At 34.3% G+C, this 21,441-nt stretch overlaps 2 protein-coding genes across 3 annotated transcripts in view; both read left to right on the top strand.

Moving 5' to 3' along the window:
- The first annotated feature begins 6,017 nt into the window (after positions 1-6,017).
- Positions 6,018-6,536, top strand: LOC109587986 (uncharacterized protein K02A2.6-like). The gene has a single exon (XM_020004196.1). It carries the CDS (start codon positions 6,018-6,020, stop codon positions 6,534-6,536), a length of 519 nt encoding a protein of 172 aa, XP_019859755.1.
- A 3,649-nt stretch (positions 6,537-10,185) lies between these two features.
- Positions 10,186-21,441, top strand: part of LOC109588157 (serine/threonine-protein kinase PLK4-like) — a 49,050-nt gene continuing 37,794 nt past the window's right edge. For both annotated transcript variants that reach the window (XM_020004338.1, XM_020004343.1), the window contains exons 1-8: positions 10,186-10,294; positions 13,267-13,362; positions 13,408-13,522; positions 14,818-14,930; positions 17,865-17,953; positions 18,005-18,101; positions 18,460-18,518; positions 20,230-20,278. In XM_020004338.1, coding sequence (XP_019859897.1) covers positions 10,292-10,294; positions 13,267-13,362; positions 13,408-13,522; positions 14,818-14,930; positions 17,865-17,953; positions 18,005-18,101; positions 18,460-18,518; positions 20,230-20,278 — 621 coding nt within the window. In that variant the 5' untranslated portion in view covers positions 10,186-10,291. The remainder of the gene's footprint in view (positions 10,295-13,266; positions 13,363-13,407; positions 13,523-14,817; positions 14,931-17,864; positions 17,954-18,004; positions 18,102-18,459; positions 18,519-20,229; positions 20,279-21,441) is intronic.

Below are 21,441 nucleotides of genomic sequence, written 5' to 3'. Positions count from 1 at the left end.
TTAGTAGTGTAGTCAAAAACGTCAATACTCAATGGATGCAAGTGACTGTCACTTGACATGTCTACACTAACATGAACTTCGATGACACCAAGAACTTTGTCGATAAGAAGACCTTTTACTCTAAAGACTCGATTAATTGTTTTCTTTTTTTTTAATTGTCGTAAAACTTTTGCTACTAGCACTGTGTGCAATGAAGCAACTAGTTGACCTGTTTTCTCAGGTATACCTGAATTTTCACCTTTCGTTGGTGGTTGTTGAAAAGTGTTTCCAATCAGTGAGTCATCTTCACTGTGTGTAAACTAGTACTGTCTCCAAGCTCATTAATACCCTCTTTTTTTTAACTACAACGTCTGGTGAGGCATTGAACAGAAAACAAAAACTGCTGCTAGAAGACAACGAAATAATTTTCATAAGAGTAGTTTTGAACTCTCTTGATATTGTTGTTGCATTATGGATTTCACAATTTGGTATGCCCATGAATTGTAAACCACATATGAGTCGCTTTGTCCAGGTTTTTTCATCCCACTCAGCACTAAATTCTTCCATTCTAACACCCTTGCTGAAATCTTCCATATCTGTCAAAGCACTGTCACGAAGTCTCGTTTTGAAATATTTGTCATCTTCAAAATACGGCGCCAAATATAATTCGTTTAATGCTGGATGTGCTGTCCCACTCAGCTGCAGCCGGTCTCGGTGTATGCGAAATGACTCCAGCCACGAACTATAAGTCATGCTGCTTGGTGACAGCTGACTTGTGCAGTAAACATACGTATTGTTTTCCACATCTTCTAATACTTTAACGGTGCCTCTACACCTTAAACCACTTCTGAGATTGTTAACGGATCTGATATCTTTAAGAACATCTTTTTTTAAAATCGTCATCTTCGAGAACAGACAATTGCAAGATAGATTTTTTAGGCACAGTTGCTGTAATAGAACAAAAGTATTCCATGCCATAATACAGAAGTGTTGCCTCAAGACGCTGCTATAATTGATTTAGGGTAATATTACATTAATTTAATGGACTAACTTACTTGGGAGATTGATCTTCTGCATCAGCACTCACTTCAGGATTTTCATCTTCAGCGACCTCCATGTACATGTACAAGCACATAAGTACACAACTATACCATATGTATAATTATGAAATGGTTATAATCTGATTTACAGGCACCAAGTACAAGGGCACATACATGTGGTAACTGAGTTGGGAGGTGCCTGTAAATCAGATAATTATATCCTGTTGAGTAGGCAAATTACATTATTTGCATGAGCAGTAGCTAGCACATGGTCTGTAGTAACAAATGGTGGCACCCATCTGAGTTTGCTTCCCTCAGTTCCTTGGTCTTATTTAACAGTTATATGTAGTGCCATCAGTACTACCAAAAATTGTATGTCTGTAGGTCATTTGCTGAAAACCAGATTTTGCCATTGGTCCCCCAAAAGAGCCAAGTCATCAGTTGATAATTACAGCATTTGATGGTAAAGGCAGTGCATTTTCTGTAGTAATAAATTTAGAAGACAGAGGATTCATAGAACGTATCTTGATCAACTAAGCAAATCCTGAAAAATTACATAAAATCAATGTTCAGACACTATGTTTGAACATTGAAATTGATATACCAATTTTTATGAAACAGTTGGACAGAGTTTTTCACAGGATTTTTATAGTGCTCATGCAACTTCTTGTCAGTGGATTGTTGAGTCGCTCAAAAACCAGGTCTAAGATCCAGTACCACAGTACTGACGAAAATCACAAGGTGAGAATTCTCCAATTTATAATTTTGTCCTGATACATACACCTTATGTGGTGTTTCAAGTTTGAGCTGATGTAGATCTAGTTTGAATTTTTTATGAATTGTTGAAGTTGCTCAAAAATTTGGCCAAAGCCCCTATATTCTTATAGTATAGGCTTCTTTACAAAAATTTGTATAAATTGGCTAAGGTACATATACATGTTCTGTTGATTTAATTTGAATTTTTCATGAATTTGCTTTAAAAGCCAAGTACATGTAATATTGTAGTGCTTGCAAGTTCACAAAGTGTGCGCTATTTGTGGGAAACCCTGCAGTCTCACAAGATTAATTGGTTACTATGCTATATTGCTTGATTAAAATTTCAATATCATCTATGTTGGTCAGACAAAATGGTCAAAGTGTCCAATCTCCAACAGTTATTTCGAGCACTGTCATGTTTGCTTAACAATTTATCTGAGCCACCAACATTGTTAAAAAAAATTTTTGTGTGACAGTGACTGCTTGAAAGATCAACGGGTTACATTTTCTTGTGGTCAAACCACAGGTAATTTATCACAGATACAGTACTTCCATTGACTTTGATCCACCTACTTAAGAGGATATAATTCACATAGGCGCTAAGACATTCTTCATTGAATATCAATTTCATTATAACCACCTACCCAAAACATGCATTTTGATGGCAAGAAGTGCTCTACATGAATGGAAAATTAAGGCAAAGGCATCAAAATTAAGCATAAGAAATTAGCTCTGTAGCAAGAGCTACCTGGTGTATATGATTTAGAACCTGGCCTCCATCCTTTACTAAAAATCTACCTGCAAGTCTTTAATGTCGAATCCTGCAGCACTGTAACAAAGTAGCAAGGCATTGTTGCTGCCTGTGAGGAATTGTTATGGTAGGATATCATAATGTGTTTATAGTTATTATGGATTATCCATCATCACTTATGTTCTATTCTACTTATAGGTTTGCATTTGCTGATTAGAAGTGTGATACTTGACTATTTTAAGGAGTCATCAAATGAAACTAATAATTTATGTCATGATGTGTGCTCAGTGGTGAACCTTGCTAATGTTGTTGTTTGTTATGCTGAAATTGAAGCTATTGCTAAAAATACTGAACATTTTCTAAATAAGGGTGAAAAACAGGTATGTCATTTTAGTTGTAAATACAATACAATTTCTACATGTAAAATTATAGATCGCACAGGTACTCAGAGGCTACTCATACGACACTGAGAGTACTGACAAGCAACACATTTGGCTTCATGCCACCTTGCATCTTTCCAAGAATTCATAGAAATACCGAATTCGGCAAGCGTGGCTTAAAGGTTACTTAAATAGAACAATGAAAGTTGGAAGTTGCCATGGTAGAGTAACAAAAGTCGTATTCAACACATATAGTGTCAGTGAAACTGGTCAACAAAAATTTAACTCTGATAAAAGGGAACCAATTCTTCCTTTCAGCCTGTGCCACCAATATTGTTCCCACTGTATTTGCCACACTTTATGAACCTTTTTGTCACTCCTCATGGTAGTAATATTTAGCCTAGTGTATCGTGTATTCACAATAAAATTTGTGCTTAATTGCAATTACTTTGCCACCTTGTTTGATTTTTTTGGAATTTTAGCTTAATCAGACCTGTAGTGGGTACAGGTAATGTCTGCTGTTCGAAATTTAATGGCATCATTGCAACCAATGACACAGGTACTTAAGTTGACTCCTATAATTTATGTTACATGTATTTTGCCTTTCATATAGTACTGACATATGGAGAAATTATCGACTTTTTTCAAGAAGTCTGTTATGGTGATGCTAGTTGCATTGACAGCTCAACTCATTGTTTAAAGTTTCAAATTAATTATCCACACATAACTGTTTCTCAACCTGATCGTCTACTTAACCATATGAGACGAATTGCTGCTCCAACACAGCCATCTATAAGAGGTCCCAGTACATTATTAGGTTCATAACTTGAAGCATACAGGAATCAAATTTGAGCTCCTCAAGTTACACACCCTGCTGGTTCTAGCAAGGTATGCAATGATTGTCTTCAGCATTTTACTCATTTTTGTGGCTGTCTATGATGTTATAATTGCAATTACAATGAATTACTTTGTATGACCTGAATTATAATTAAGAATATTCATTTTAATGTCATTGGTAATCATAATTTATTTTTGTAATTGGAAAGTCAATTACCTCACAAAATAGTGTCTCATGCTCTTTGCTGTTATCATGATCGTTTATATGTAAATTGTGCACTAAGAAATGATCACATGCACTTATGACATAAGAATAAGCTTACTTGCATACTTGTGAATTGGCTGTAGCTAAAGTTCCTGTTTTTGGTTTTGGGCTAGCAATCTTTTTTGTATTTAAAAAAATAGTAAAAAATTATTTTGCTTCAGCCTGTGTTTCACAGATATACTTTCTTTCTTAATACGTTCTGTAGTGTTTCAAATAATCCTATTAGTGTATGGCTTGACTGAGAACCTAGTCTTTCATCAAGTACAGAACAAAGAACATCCACTTGCTTGGTGAATACCTGATCATAGATTATACCAAGATCTGCACCAGTTCATTGAAACAACTCTCTCTCGAAAATTCACCAAGGTGTCTATTGGAAAGTTTATATGTCTGTTGATTATAATTGAAAATAAAGAGGGTGTCACCAAATTAATGCTTCTCGTTTTATCAACAGACTTGTTTCTCTGAAGTATTCAAGAACCTCAATTGTTAAATGTCATACAGAAGAATTTGCAGATTCTTCTTTAAAGACTTAAATGAGAGAGTGCTCAAACCTGGCACAACAATAGATGGTAGAAGTTGAAGAACTAAGAAGAGAACGTGACGCCGCAAAACAAAAATTAATTGACACAGAGCAAGTGCTAATGGAGACTGTCAAAGAGGTTAAAGTTGTAACGAAGTGTTTTGATGCTGCAAAAAAGTAGTTAGTGTCTTGAAAATATTCTTATGAAGCTGCTGTGAATGAAACTGTTTCACTCAATAAAGCATACTATGATATGGAAGAACAGAATATCTGAAGCATTATTATCTGTAGAGAAAGAATTACATACTATTACTGAAGCCAGTAAAATTTTTATATATATAGAAAAGTGGAAACTTTTGTTTCATGACAAAAAGAGGCTAAAAGCAATATTTACCAGCAGTTCCTCGATTTACAATTACCAAAGAACCAGTGTGCTGGAGACATGCGAGCTGATGAACTTGCCACTTTTAGCTTGGCCCACAAAGCATCAGCATTAGTCAAAAGGCAGAAAAAATGTCAGAGATGCTCCACATGATAAGAGATGGTACCACTCTTCAGCAAAAAAAATTAATGGTATTATTATTGATGATATTGTCATTTCTGTTGGTGAACAAGTTGACGGAACATCTGATTTCATTATAAATCATGTCTCAAAATAGCTACAGTAATTAAAAAATGGCCAGGGATCATGGGCTGCCCAATTGTGAAAGCATTAACTGGACATTGATATCATGCTTAAAGTGTAAGTGCAGTGATTTTTAGGGTATTTATTTTATGGTCTTTATATGATTGCCTGACCATAATAACGATGTGTTCTAACTCCCATTGTCTAAAAAAATTTATTCACTGAGATATGAGCCTTCAAAGATGCACTTTTTGCTTCCTGCCAATTTACTTCCTGTCGGTGGGTGTGGCTAAACGTGACGTCATAAGAGGCATTTATGCAGATAACTCCATTCCTCTATAGGTGGAAATAATTCTTTATTCTCATGCCTTGTAATGTAATATTAGCAATTTAAAGGTTGGGATTATTAGCTTTCATTATTCTAAGCAAGCAACTGCAAGAAAAAGACTCAAGATAGCAAACAAGAAGATTCACCAAAGTGTAGTATTTTGACTTTTTCTTGCAGTTGCATGCTTAGAATAATGAAAGCTAATAATCCCAACCTTTAAATTGCTAATATTACATTACAAGGCATGAGAATAAAGAATTATTTCCCCCTATAGAGGAATGGTGTTATCTGCATCAATGCCTCTTATGACGTCACGTTTAGCCACACCCACCGACAGGAAGTAAATTGGCAGGAAGCAAAAAGTGCATCTTTGAAGGCTCATATCTCAGTGAATAAATTTTTTTAGACAATGGGAGTTGGAACACATCATTATTATGGTCAGGCAATCATATAAAGACCATAAAATAAATACCCTAAAAAATCACTGCACTTACACTTTAAAGACAGATGGTAAACCCAGATTTCTGAGAGCCATGAACGTTCCTTTTGCATTGAGAAAGAAAGTTGAGAAAGAACTAGAATGCCTGGAACAAAATGGAATAATACAGCCAGTCCAACACTCAGAATGGGCCACCCCAATTGTTCCAGTAATGAAGGAGAATGGCGATTTTCGAATCTGTGGCGATTCTAAGGTGACTGTGAATCAAGCTATGATTATAGATACATGTAGTTACCCTCTACCTAGGATTGATGACTTGCTGGCCTCATTAGCTGGGGGGCAAGCATTTTCTAAAGTAGATCTGGCCCATGCCTACATGCAGATACAGTTGGAGGAAGAGGCAAAGCCACTTACAACAATTAACACTCACAGAGGTCTGTACCAATATAACAGACTCCCTTACGGGGTTTCATCTGCTCCTGTCATTTTCCAGAGAACTATGGAAGCCATTTTACAGGGATTACCAAAGGTATTTGTGTACATTGATGATATACTAGTGACCAGGCAAACAGAAGCAGAGCACCTCAAGAACTTAGATGAGGTACTTGGTTGACTAGAGAAAGCAGGAGTTTGTCTCAAGAAGGAGAAGTGCTCTTTCTCACTGCCAAAATTGGAATATTTGGGCCATGTATTGTCAGCTCAAGGCCTACAGCCATCACCTAAAAATGTCAAAGCTATACAAGCTATACCCAGACCAAAGGATGTTACTCAATTGAAATCATTTCTGGAAATGGTAACTTGCTATTTAAAATTTTTACCCCAATTATGTAACACTTTATCTCCTTGGTATATTTTGCTGTAACTGAGCTACAATGATAAATATTACAAAATTAATGATATTCACAAGTGCGACTTCTTGCCTAAAGGGGTCTATAGTAATTTTCAGCAGAATTCAGTGAGCAATTTGAGATCAGCAACAGTGGAACAAAACTTGCTAAACTTTTTCTCTACTTTCTTATGATAAGAATAAGCAAAAATACAGAACACAGAACTTGCTGCAGTTAAAAAATGAAAAATATTGTAAAACAATGATTTGTTAATCCTCATTACTTTGTGTCAGACTTTCAGTGTTCTGTTAATCAAAGAACTTGCAAAGTAATGTATGCAAATCAAAAGGAGAGAAACAGAAAGTATGATATTACTTAAAATTAGTAGTAAAAGTATTACAGTACTTTAAGGTCATCTCTTTTTTTTGAAATCATATCAAGCAAAGAAAAAGTATAAATCTCATCTTAATTGTAATGCTGTCTTTATACTCACCTGAATCCTTGTTAGAGCTCAATGTGGTTCCATCAAACTACTGCAGAGATATACACTGTATCACACTCAAAACGATACTTAATACGTCGATATAGGTAAGGTCCGGATGATTAGCAATTTCTGTCTTACTCGGTATAGCCATTTGCTTGTCATGGCTGCTATTTTTTAGCAATACATGTAGCTTAAGTAAATTTACATGTACATGTACAAGTAATTTCAAATTGGTTTTAGTCGATAGCTTCGATTGTGGAGATAAGTATTTTTAGAATGCATTCTTACCTTTGTGACTCTGTCTTGTCACATTTTGACTTATCTGTACTTTGTGCGCCTGTTGCTTTATCTTCTTCAAGTCAGCCTCTCTCAAGTTCAGCTACTGTCGTTGAAAGATCAAATTGAGTAAGTTTTGCTGTTACTTCTTTGTCTTTCACCAGTGGTTCATGTTTTTTTCTGCCTGTCTTTCTTTCTCTCTTTCTCTCTCTCTCTCTCTGAGCCTTTAGTCTCTTTAGTACTGTTTCCTCTCCTTTCTTAAAATTGCCTTGTGAACAGAGGTCAATGTTCTAGCAGTACTAAGTTTCTCTTTTTCACCTTTACTTGAAAGCCATTGTGTTGTTTGGTTTTTTGAATTTAGTGCAATATAATTGACTGGTATTTGGTTTTGTGATAGGAGTTTATCCAGGATTGCAAAATTCCTCTCTCGTGCTACTGTATGTTTTTTGTAAGCACGTATGCTACATGTACTTCTAAAGCAATTTGTGGGTCACTCACTGAGTGATACTGGCCACCAGGTAGATGATTAATCACTAACTTTTGTTTAGTAGATGCAAAAGACGCAAAAATAAGTTGCAATGCTTCTTGCATCAAAGCATTATACGGTGGTCACTGAAATAATTTTTTAGCAGTCATCAAAATTAGTGAATTTAGGAAACAGTAAGTCTTGATTACGTAGAGTAAGTGTCACTCAGGTCAAGAAGAATTTTATGATTCTATTTTCCTCCAAAATTGGACAGTTACTACATTGTAGTTTATCAATGATTCCCAGTGCTTTGCATCGAGCTACATGTACATGTACAACGTATATGCTTTAGGACATGAAGATCACTTGCATGTAATATAGCTCTTAGGAGACCATTTAGTATAGTCCATTATGATGCTTTACCAGATATTTTTACTTCTCGAACTGTGTTCTCATATAGTATACTCCTGCACCGTCAAAAAAATAATATAAAATGATTCCCTTTGAACAATGATAGAGGCATATATCACTAATACCTACACTCCGAAGGTATGCACATGTAAGAAAGTGAACTTAGCAGCCAGACTTTTCATATCTTCTTGAGTAAATTGCTTTGCAAGGAGTTTAATTTAATTGCTGTGTTTTGATGACTTTCATCAACAATAGTTTCTCTAAGTGCCAGAGTTGCTTGAGCACTCTCTGCCAACCCGACTAGATAATGAAGGTCACAAAAAAATTATTCATATAAATAATTTGGTCTGTTTGACCAATACACACCATGTCCCATTCTGCTGCTGTATCAGTAATAATACTCTCTCTGTAGTCAGCAAGTAGATTACAAAACAGCTTTTCTGCTGCATGCCTATCAGACATAGTATTCTTGATTTAACACGTTATCTTATCTGATGTCAAAGCACTACCAGCTTGTGTGCATACAGTGTCCATATCATGAAGACTCTTAAGGAATTTGTCAAGGGTTGTCTTGGTGGAGCCAGAAAAAATTGTGTCTAAGACCAAGACAATACTATTTGTCTTCAGTAGTTATATCATAAGCATATTCAAAAAATAACTCCAACAAACACAATTTATTGTGCCTTGTTGCCTATTTTTATTTAACGGAGAAAATTAAAAATTAGAAATTATTTATTTTGGCATTACTAATTGTAAACACAGAAATAAGTTTCTTTAAAATAATTGGCTTTCTATTTTTGACCTTGTGTAGAACATTTGTCTGCTTGGTTCTAAGTATATTTATGTAATTTAAAGTACATGTGCATGTGTATTTTTTGTAATGCATAAAGAATAATTTTCTTTTCACCATTTTAATTGATGGTAGAATGGAATAACAGTAGAATTGAGTCCTAGGCTTCTTAAAGCAGAGAGTGGAATTACAGATCAATCTTGACTGCATATACATGTACACAGCCAAGAGAAGCATCATCAAGTTCTTTGAAATCTTCTAGAGTACTCTTTTATCCAATATACATGTACATGTAAATGTATGTAACTGCATGACCATGTGTGGGATCGCATTGCTTTCTGTTCATTTACATGTACATGTACATGTACAGGTATGTGTAATGCACAAAGAAAAGCGAAGTAGAAATGCTACCTTCAAACTATATGTACAATGTACCTACAAGTACTCTTCTCTACTGTGTGTTACTTAGCCCTTTTTTGATGTACTTGTACTGTATTTTCCTTCAATAAAAGCCCTGGCGTGTATTTATTAAAATGGCATCTTCACATTGAAAAATATTACAAAAGCCAACAGTGGCATACAAACCCGTGATCTCATGCAATTAATTTTAGGAAGCTTAAGGAGGTATTTACAAGGTATCTATGCTTTTGAAGGGCTATTTGCGTATTTACATTGTATACTTTTAAGTTTATTGCTAACCCTGGCATTTACATGTATTTGTACCTGGAATTTATTTACATGTGTTTCTGTTATGCCTAGTTTACAATAATGATGCTGTTTCAGCGTACTATCAATTTTCTATTAAATGTGTGGGTGATTTGATCTATTGACACATGCTTTGCACTACATGTATCATGTCTATTGATAGCATGTATTGAAACATAGACATTTCATACTCCTTCTTTTCCACTTCTTCATCATGCCATTAAAGATTTTTAAGCACATGACTAAGATGTACATGTACAATGTACATTATAGTTCTTTAATTGTACAAATTAATGCTAGCACTTTTATTTTATAGGATTATGAAGTACTTAATCGATTAGGCAAAGGCAGTTTTGCTGATGTGTATAGAGCGAAGTGCAAAAGGACAAAGAAAGAAGTTGCAATCAAAATGGTAATATTTGAAGTAGTATTTACATAAATACATGTACTGCATTTCCTGAAATAAAAGCCAGTACGTCTATTTTCTAAGATGGCATTTCAACCTCGAAAAAAAATAAAAAAAATTGGCCTAGAGAGGGATTTGAACTGGGAACCTCATGCACTTGACTTCTGTAACTTTTGGCAGTACTGTATAGTGAGAAAATTTTGTGGCACTAAATTTTTGTAGATTTAGCTTTTTTCAAAATTCAAGAAATTAGAATTCGCGAAAATCAATTTAATACGGTTCAAGATGGCCAAAAAGTAGAAAACTACAAAAATTAAAGCCAAAAAATTGATTTTAGATGGATCCGCGAAAATTTTGGGCCAGGAAAATTTCTCGCTATATGGTATCCACAAGGCTACTGAGTCACTTGAAGGCAAGGTTTTTGCGTTTATTGTTCATTTCTTGAATTCTTTTGCTATCCCGGCGTTTATTCGCATCCAGCTTTTATTTAAGGATGTACCGTATAGCGTTTTAATTTTGCGGATTGATAAAAATCAATTTTTCACGGAAATAACTTGCGGATTTGCAATTTTAGTGCCACGCCTTTAATAGCAATTGAAATTTTAGCGGATCTTTAATTGTGCAGTTTCATGCTAACGGTGAAAATAGCGAAAGTTTAGCTCCTCAAAAATAAAGCGCTATACCGTATGGTACATGTATAGTACATACTTGTATGCAACCATGGTCCTGTCTGTCACTGTAATGTACACTGTCTACATGTACTTATACTTAAAATGACCTGTACATGTAAAATGTACTTGTAACAAAGAAGTTGCTGTATTTATATCTTGTAATGCATATTGTTTTGAAAAACAATGCTCTAGCAACCTTCCTTTTGTTGAATTTTTCTGTTATACTCTAACTTAGCCAAAAGATCCAGCTCTAGCTGCTACTTGTTTATCTCTCATTCTGAATTTGTATACAAATAATCTCAGTAGCTCTCAGCAGTCCAAAAAAGATTTTTGAGAAAGTTCATGTACATGTACTGTAGGTACTGCAGCCAGCAATCTACTGCAGCACAATTCCTCTCAAACACCCATATATGCACATTGATATAATAATATTTGAATATACCTTTTCCCATTTAGTATTATTTGACACAACTCAATTTGTGATGTCACACTATATTTTCATTGAGCTTTTCCTGTTTAATTTACTCTGTTCAACGGACATAAAATATGCCTCCCTAGCCCCTGCTCACTCCAAATTGATTTAATTTTGTACATGTATGTCATAGGTGAAATGCTGTTGTGCACACTATTTAATAATATATTGAATATACTGAACAAAGAGAGGGCTACTCTCAGTGTTTATAGTGTTTGGCTAATCATCTATTCTTTAATATCTTTAGTGGAGCCATTCGCCAATGGTGATTTGTTTTCTGTCTGTTAGTTTCTTGTCTAGACCTGCAAATTGTTGCTGGTCGGTTGGTCATGATAACAAACCTCACTGAAGTCAATGAATGCTAACAGGAATGGGTGAAGATTTTAAATATACAGCGAGTAGAGTTGTTTCAAAAGAGCTGGTTGAAGCAGCTTCAATAAGACCTAGAGTTAGTAATCAACTGAGTATACATAATACTGGAAGAATAACAACTTCAGCAGAGTGCTTTACTTCAATATTGCCCCTTTTTTCAATTAAAAAAGCTACATGTATGCATGGTATTTACTGAGTGCAGCAAAAAATTGTGAGTAATAGCAGCTGTGTATACAACTCGAGCTGTATGCATCTTCTGGTTAATTATAATCATTTCGAGGTTCCTTTGTCCATTACTTGTACTCTGCAGAGGGTAAAATTCAAGGAGATCCGTAATGTATGAGTCATAATTTAGTACATGCATCTCAGGTTTGGTATGCAGATGATCCTGTAACATTAGGTAAAGTTGACCATATTCAACACTTCTGTCATTTCTGATGTTTTCACAAGAAAATTTCATGTTGAATAGGGGCATAAAGAACAACTAAATTCCACTTCCTCTTTCTGTCACTGTTCCCGTGTATTGTGACAATGGTGCCTCCTCCTTGCTCAATACACATGCCTACAAAAGAACATGGTTTTGTTATACGTGAAGGTGCTTTTTGTCATGCTCTTTGCCTTTCCTACAGCTGGATTTATCTTTTCCTTGTGTTTGGGGTTTTTATGTGTCAGTTGAAGTGTGGTGGCTTCCTATCTCTGTGACACAATAAATTAAGGGACTCAGGGTCATAACAGAAGACCTTTCAGAGATGTGTCCTAACATGAAAAACTTTGAACACATTTTTCAAGCATTATTTATCGAAAAATTTTACTACCTGTCTGCTATTATACTGACAATAATGCCACGGCTGACTTTTCTGGAACCAGTCATTAATCTTTTATGACATACATGTACATGTACAGTATATGTACCTGTAATAAATAATCCATTAAAGCCTACAATAGGAGAAATGAAAAAGATAAAAAAATGCTAATATGGCCAAAGGATCTGTAATGTTGAGTTGAGCATGCCTCTTTTACACCACTATCCTCTACCACTGCAGGAGAAATGGGTGCACCAGCCTATACTTTCAATAAACACTTCACGTCTAGACTCTCTAGTCCTATGCTACTGTAATTAAGTCCTACCTCATTCTTTATCATGTGTCTTTGTAGTGTCAGATTGTCCCATGATCCTATCACTATGATCCTTGCCACACTTTCCTCTCATGATTGAGGTCCCTCAGAAGGGAGTGTCAATTGATCTACATGTACTTGTATTTCATGTACATGTACAATGTATAGTATAATTTATTTACTTTTGTACTGTACACTGGCATTCTCATACAAGCATTGTAAATATGTCTTACTTTTTGTATCATGGTTATGTTTTTATATGTATGTAAAAAAGCAAGATGTACATGTACACATACATGTTACGTACATGTAAGTGGTATGAAATGGTTTTCTATTTCTCATTGCAGATTGATAAAAAGTTAATGGTTAAGAAAGGTATGACTGAAAGAGTGAAAAATGAAGTTAAAATACACTCACATCTCAAACACCCATCCATCCTTGAAGTTTGTACATGTATTTGTTGTAATAATGGTATTAGTTTTTTTTAGTTGTATGATTTTTTTGAAGATTCGAACTATGTGTATTTGATTTTGGAATTTTGTCAGAATGGAGAACTTAATCGATACTTAAAACACAGGCAAAAATCTCTGTCTGAAGATGAAGGTATGCTCACTTTTATTGTTACTGAATGTGTATAAAGTTTACTGTTCATGCAATCTTGCTCAACTTTTAAATTATAATTATATTTGAGTAATATAGAGCATTGTAATTGTGTAGTAGGATTTATTGGCTTGAGACATTTTACTTTATTGATAAGTTGCCGTACATGTACATGTATGGAGTTGTTTGAAATTTTATGAGCCTTGAAATTTGTCACTTCACATGACATTATATGGAATGATTTCTGTAATGCTGACACATTACACATTGTGATGTACATGTACTTTAATAATGATATTAGAATTCAGTGCAGTTTCAGATTGTACATGCATTAATTTACATGTCCAAAGAAGCATGTGTTTGTATAGCAACTTTTTTGCAATTTTTGAATGCCATTTCTTAATTGGGACTAAGATTTAGAAAAACAATTGAACTGATTTTGTGAAAAGACATTTGTAGCTGTTTCTAACATGGCAAGTCCCTTGTACATTGTATATCTGTAGCCGGTTTCAGTTGAGTTGCCCAAGCACCACCCCTTATAACTTTTTTATTACTAATGCTAGTAACCTAAAACTTGGTATAGCTGCATAACGGGTTCTTCCAAAAATCTGTACCAATTTTTGAGTCTCTAGGTACTCTGGAAGGTTCTGAATGGGTTCTTCCACTCTAGCTCAAAGAGAGCTGCCATGATGAATCATTACATTCACATGCTACATCACACTCGTGAATATAATTTGCATCTCATAATTTTAAGAAAATTAATGTTTTTTCTTTTATAAAATAAAAGCAGACATACATTGTTGTATAAGGTCCACTGAAGAAGGAGGTATTCAACTAGCTGTCTATACTACTGGGAAACATCTGCTATACCTGTCCATAGCCTTCTTGATCGCCGTTATTCTTCATCACCCTCAACCTACATGTACATTGTTATCTTCCGTATTGGAGGTCTTTTTCAGCTTTATAACAGAAAACTGGTTTAACCAGTGGTAATGAAAGGTAGTAGTATCCAAAGCAAGGATAAAACAGACAATAAAAGGTCTTAGAGGTGAAGAAACGCTCAATGAAAGAGTTGCTTGCACTCTGCCACCATGTTTGTGTGTGGCTAGGAGTGACGTTTTGTGATGCAAACATTGATTTACTTCCTGTGGCAACTCAAATGAAACTGACTATACATACATGTACATATACAGTTACACACATGCACATGTCAATTACATGTAATGTGCATCTACATGAATCTAAAATACTATATGTTGCACATTCACTTCATGTGTCTGCTGTTCTTTTTATTTTAGTGAGGATCATATTAAATCAAGTAGTGAAAGGATTAATATATTTGCACTCATTTAACATTGTTCACAGGGACCTCTCACTCTCTAATATTTTATTAACATCATCAATGGATGCTGTAAGCTGTAGTACTGCAGTCATTTTGACTTACATGTGTTTACTGTTTATGTACATTTGTAGTTATATGTACATGTACATGTAATACATTACTGTACATGTTTTGCTCACTTTCATTTTTGGACTTGCTGTGTAGCCGAGTATTAAGTACTTTGGTTGTCTGTCTGTGATCATGAATTTTAATTAGATTTTTGAAAAAAATTTTTAATTGAAAAGCTACATTGTATAAGTGCTCTAGGCTCATAGATCTTTCTTCATGGGTAAGGTCCAAGCCTTCATTTATGAGCTAAAAATGTTTAAAGAGCAGGGTTAGGGAGAAGCTTGCAAAGTAAGGGAGAAAAATGTGAAAAATAAAGCAATTATGCTGACACTCTTGAGAGAGACAAAACCATTTTCCACTAAAAACTACTTCCTGTTTTATTAACATATGTAGAATTTCAAAGTCTTACTTGGTAGTGACTTATGCTCCAAACTCCATTCTGGCCGTCCGACTTTGTGAAGGGTTGAGGTGGAAATGTGGCAGGCTAGCAATACTAGAGTCTCTCAACTCTTTTAAATATATCTAGGCAGCAGTATTGTGCCATATTACTTGTCATAAACTACTCGTAAGAAGAAAAAACTTGAGCTTCTTCACTCACGTGTTATAGTAAGGCCATTTTGTTGGCAAAAACCATACCTCTATTAATAATTGGCAATTTTATATGCTTGCATTGCTGCTTGCATTTCTTAATGCATAATTTTTTGTTTGCTATTTTTTGCATGATATCTTAGGCAAATAAAATGTATGAAGACAACAGTATCTATAGCATCATAATAGGTGTGACGTGCACATGTACGTGTACATCTTCATTTTACATGTGCGTTGATGAGTGTTTGTCAATGTGAACACATATGTATATTACTAGTGCATTAAAAACAGTGCAAATTCATGAAAAAGATGTTTACATTATATCTCAAATGTTTGAAACAGTTTTTGCATTTGAGAAACATTTCCTTGTGGATGTTTTCATTTTGCAATAAATGATTGAAAAGACTTCGAGGATACACCAATTAAATACCGTATAGCGTCAAATTTTCGTGGTTGAAAATTTTCGTGATTTTCGTGATTGAATGGACAATCACGAAAATATTTTTCACGAAATTTAATTTTGATATAAATGTGGGCGTGTCCCATCACGCCTTTTATTTGTTTCTCGGGCACAGCTAAGAGTCTCTCCTATAAATATGTGATAGCCACGGATACACGAAGGGATTTAATATCGAATAATGCTACCACTCATGTTGCTTCTTCTCCAAGTCCAGCTGCAAGGCTAGCTACTAGCGGCCACATGGATAGGAGTGGTTTTAATCATTACGAAATTTTATTTAAATCACGAAAATTTTTTAACGAAAATTTACTTGAAAGCAAAAATGTATGGAATCACGAAAATTTTCACCCACGAAAATTTGACGCTATACGGTATTCATGTTTGAATGCACTACATATTTTTCATGCTGAGTAAAACAATGTTGTTTTTTGTTCCTTGAAGTGCATGTGTTTCTTTATACATGTATTGATCAGGCCTGGGGTAATAGTAATATGTAATAGTAATTGTAATAGTAACGATTACAGGGCACCAAGTAATAGTAATAGTAATAGTAATAGAATCTTTGGCAACAGGAAGTAATAGTAATAGTAATAGTAATAATGGTCAAAGTAATATGTAATCTCAATATTACATAGCTATTACTTGCAGTGTTACACTAATAAGTAACAATAGGAAAATAGCATGTTAGCCAGGAACTATTGCTCAGTACTGAGACTTTTTATCATAAATATAACAAAGCATTCTTAATTCGAAACTATAAAATGGCTTATATTAACTTCAAAATTAGATTATTTTTATCAGTAACCTATAAAAATCTATGGCGTATTGTAATAGTAATTGTAATAGTAATATACTTTGTTGTAATAGTAATAGTAATAGATTACTTTGAAAAAAGGCTGTAATAGTAATAGTAATATAATAGTTAAAATTTTCAAGTAATAGTAATAGTAATAGATTACATTTAATTGTAATTGACCCCAGGCCTGGTATTGATGCAATTGATATTCACGAGTGTGATGTAGCGTTTATGTAATGGTTCATCTGGTGGCTCCCTTTGAACTTATGTGGAAAAATTCAATCGCAACCTTCCAGAGTACCTAGAGACTCAAAATTTTTACAGGTTTTTGGAAGAACTAGTTTTGTATCTATACCAAGTTTCAAGTTGCTAGGATTAGTAATAAAAATTTTATAAGGGGGATACACCTCAAAATTTTTTTGGCTGAAATCATTTGATGATGAAGAAAGAATCATTGGAACAAGTGTAACAATGTAAAAATATTCCTGTAATTGTTTTCACCACCTTGCATGTAAAGTTGAGAACAGTTAAATACAGCTGAGAAAATATTTTTAAGTATTATTTTATTGGTACATGTGTACAGAGTAAAGCATACAATGTATGCTTACATTAGCCATATTACCTTTTTTGCAAACTAATACTTTGTTTACTGTAATTTACGTGTACTGTAGTTAGAAAGCTATTTATGAGGTGTATACGGTCCAATTCATTAAAATTGTTTTCTTGCACCCATATTTTAGCAACATAGCCTTAAATTTGCTAATATTTCAACACTAACTCTTGTTTTGTTCCCCCATCTACATGATATGTACGTCATTGCTTGACCATGGCCATACGTCTACATGTACATGTAAAATGTAATATGATTTCTTTTCTGAATGACTACAGACTACATGTACATGTATATGTACATTTATGTTTTGTCTGATATGCACATTTTGTAAATTCACTGATAGGTGCATTTCATGCAGGTGCATGTAATAGTACATGTACATGTATATGTACATGTATGTGTTTCTGTGACTGTGTAAAAACAAAACCTTATTTGTAGAAAATTGCTGATTTTGGACTGTCAGTGACACTTGACTTGCCAGGTGATAAGCATCATACACTCTGTGGTACTCCTAACTACATAGCACCGTATGTGATATGCTGCTATGAAGGATGCTTCTTAATTTTTATATTTTGTAGAGAGGTAGCAAAGAGAGAAGCTCATGGGCTTGAGTCAGATATTTGGTCATTGGGCTGTATGGTGTATACAATGTTAGTGGGAACTCCCCCTTTTGATGTAAGATTTTTATGTGTGATGTGATAATTATGGTTGTGGTCCTTATAGATACCTATAGTGCTTTATTTTGACTATTTTGTTGTAAAATTGTAATTGGCAGTTTTTAGTTTGGTGATTTTTTGTGTACACGTGCATTACTAAGCATGCGCATTAATGATTGGCGATTTTAATATTGGCAATTCTGCCTGCAAACCACCAATCGCCAAAATAAAACTCCACCAAATTAACGTGCTATACGGTGTTTAATGTCCATGTACTTTTGCATGTGCTGAACATGCACAAGTACATGTATGTGTCTTTTGTGAGGCCTTTGTTCTATGAAGCTATTGTATTACTTGTATATTTTGATTTTTTTTAGACAGATGATGTGCAGTCTACCTTGGATAATGTTGTGAATGGAGATTTTGACATTCCACAGTAAGTTATGGTATTAAATTTTAATTTTTGCATTGAATCTTACAACAAGATGTAGAATATGCATACTACAGACAGGTACAATGTGCATATTCATTGCAAAATATTGCATTCTGGAATAAATTTTAAGAATAAATTATTGGATGTCAGTTGTCAATGGTGGCAATTAAGAAATGCCAGAAAAAGTCTTTTTTTCTATAGGATTTTTTTCAGGGATTTTAATAGGGAGACTTGATGAAAATTGATAGTTACACATACATGTACATTACACATTTTTTCTTGGTTTTTTGCCTAATTGCACTAATCAACCAAAAGCTTAGTACTGCTACAGTGTATTATACACCTCATTGCTACTTACATATAAATTTAATTTTTGTATTGAACAACAGCATTATAGCAAGTATGAATGCTTTTATTTAATTTCCTGTTTGTCCTAAAAACTGGGTACAAATAAATGCTGGGGTCACTATAAAATTGAACTACATGTATAACAGTTCAGATCTAGGCTACATGTATACATTAATTTACCTGGCTGCATTGTGTTAAAAATGTTTTTCTGTGTTACAAGTACATGTAGGTCACGGGTCCAATCCTTATAGTCCACATAAATTTTATTTCATTTTTTTGAGTTTTGAAAGTCAATTTAAGGCGCTCTATGTCAATTTGTTTTACATGTATACATGTAAAAGGGACGTTTGATTCTAATACAGTTTTTGTTTATACTAATACAATTGAAGTGAATTAGTGTAAAATGGGCTGTACCCAGACTATTTTATTGGGTGGGGAACTTGAAAATTACCCTTTGCCCTTGTATGGTTCCTGGTTCCAGAAAACTGCTGGGCATTCTTGACAGCAATCTTTTTTGCCTTTGTATGGTTCCTGGTTCCAGAAAACTGCTGAGCATTCTTGACAGCAATCTTTTTTGCCCTTGTATGGTTCCTGGTTCCAGAAAACTGCTGGGCATTCTTGACAGCAATCTTTTAACTACTAGCCTCCATTTAATGTTTTTAGGCTTTGATAAATGTTATCAAGAAGGTAGCAAGAGGAAAAAGTTGTATTCCCTAGTAGTACAACTAGTTATCAAGAAGGTAGCAAGAGGAAAAAGTTGTATTCCCTAGTAGTACAACTTCATGTCCAACTTAGTTGCATATTTATTGTGTGGGTAGGATATAATTTTCTCATCCCAATTAGGTACATTACTACAAATTGCACTTCATTAAATTTACACGTATATGTAAGTACATGTAAACATTGTGAGATGGGATTCAAGTACTGTATGAGTAATGTAGTCAATAGTGTGCATGGAATGATGCCCACTTTTTTGAAAGAGTGAGGTCAAGAAGTGGATGAGGGTTGAATAAGATGCGGTATACCTTGAAATTTTCATGTGTCAATATTTTCGTGGTTTGCTCCTAGTGGGGCAATTCGTGGTTTAATTTTCAAGGTTGACAGTTTACATAGCCTGTAAGGTAATGGCACTTCAATGATTTCTTGGGTTTAAATTTCGTGGGTGAAAACCATGAAATTTACATTCCACGAAAATTTCAAGCTATATGGTGATTTACAACCTCACACTCCACTATATAACTTGTGGCGATGTCTTTAATACACCCACACACTATAGTACAAGTATAATGCTGTCCCAGTTATATTAAAATACTTTAATTTCTATCTATCTTATACATGCATGTACATGTCATATTGATTATTGTAGGTATCTCTCTGCTGAGGCTCAAGATTTAATAATATCACTTTTGAAAAAAGTAAAAGTTTATGCTATGATTCTATACACTAAAGTTGATCATACAAATACATGTACATCTACATGTACATTTTATTTATTGTGCACTACCTATATATTTATGCTATTTTGTGTTGTGAAATGTACATGTACATGTGCATTCATGCATGTACAATGTCAGATGGAACATTTAGGTCACTGTTTAACTTTAATTTGCTCATGTAGTCTCATTTTAAAGTTCTATTGTGGCATTTATGATTTTTTCGACAGCATTTAGATGAGAGACAAACGAAAATTAAACTCTTACAATCAGTTGTAACCTCGATAGCAAAAAGAATTTACATGTACTTCTTGTTTTAGTTGTTGATTGTAGTTCCTTTAGAGAACTAGTACTTGTATATTGAGCTTTTGAATTTAGTAAACAAGTGAGGTGATAAATACTAGAGATGTATCAAGCCCTTTTGGGCTTAAACCCAGATTGTGAAGTACTTAAAAGTGGTTTAAAACCTTTTAGATAAGAAAGAGCTTGGGCTTGTATTTATTGACAAGTTGTATATTCCTGAGCTTAGGCTTGAAGCCTTAAAACGCAGGTACATGTATTTTTCTCATCTGTAGTGATGTCCTTGTTATCAGTAGTTATTACACAACAATAGATGGACAATTAAAATAGTTCATGCCCCATTTAGTGAGCACATTACTAAAATTGAGAATGGAAGCAAGCATGGAAGCAAAGCTACCTGCAATTTACGTTTGTTAATGATTTAAGTGAAAGGCTTGTAAAGGAACTAAATACATGTACATTTGATAAAAAGCTTGAGCTTGTTATTAAGCCCAAGAGAAATTGTTATAATTAGGCTTAAGCTTGTATATGTAATTGCCTGTTTAATGGATGGCTTGGGCTTGTGCTTAAGCTCTTTGATAGTGTAATTAAATACATGGCTAACTATGCAGTGCACGTTCCAGCAACGTGTTGTGATGCATGTACATTTGACATGCATGTAATGCAAAAGGGTTATATGTGATAGACCTTGTACATGTTCATGTGCATTAGCGTTGCCGCATATACAACGTAGCATGTTTTCATTGAAGAAAGAAATTATGATTCACTTCTCAAAGCAACTCCATAGTATTTCGACATGCATGTACAGTACTTTGCATTTGCTGGTGACCTAAAACTTTTTCGTG

Source organism: Amphimedon queenslandica, unplaced genomic scaffold (assembly GCF_000090795.2).
Source record: "Amphimedon queenslandica unplaced genomic scaffold, v1.1 AMPQUscaffold_13512, whole genome shotgun sequence".
Classification (NCBI taxonomy): domain Eukaryota; kingdom Metazoa; phylum Porifera; class Demospongiae; order Haplosclerida; family Niphatidae; genus Amphimedon; species Amphimedon queenslandica.
This window is presented reverse-complemented; position numbering and strand designations above follow the sequence as displayed.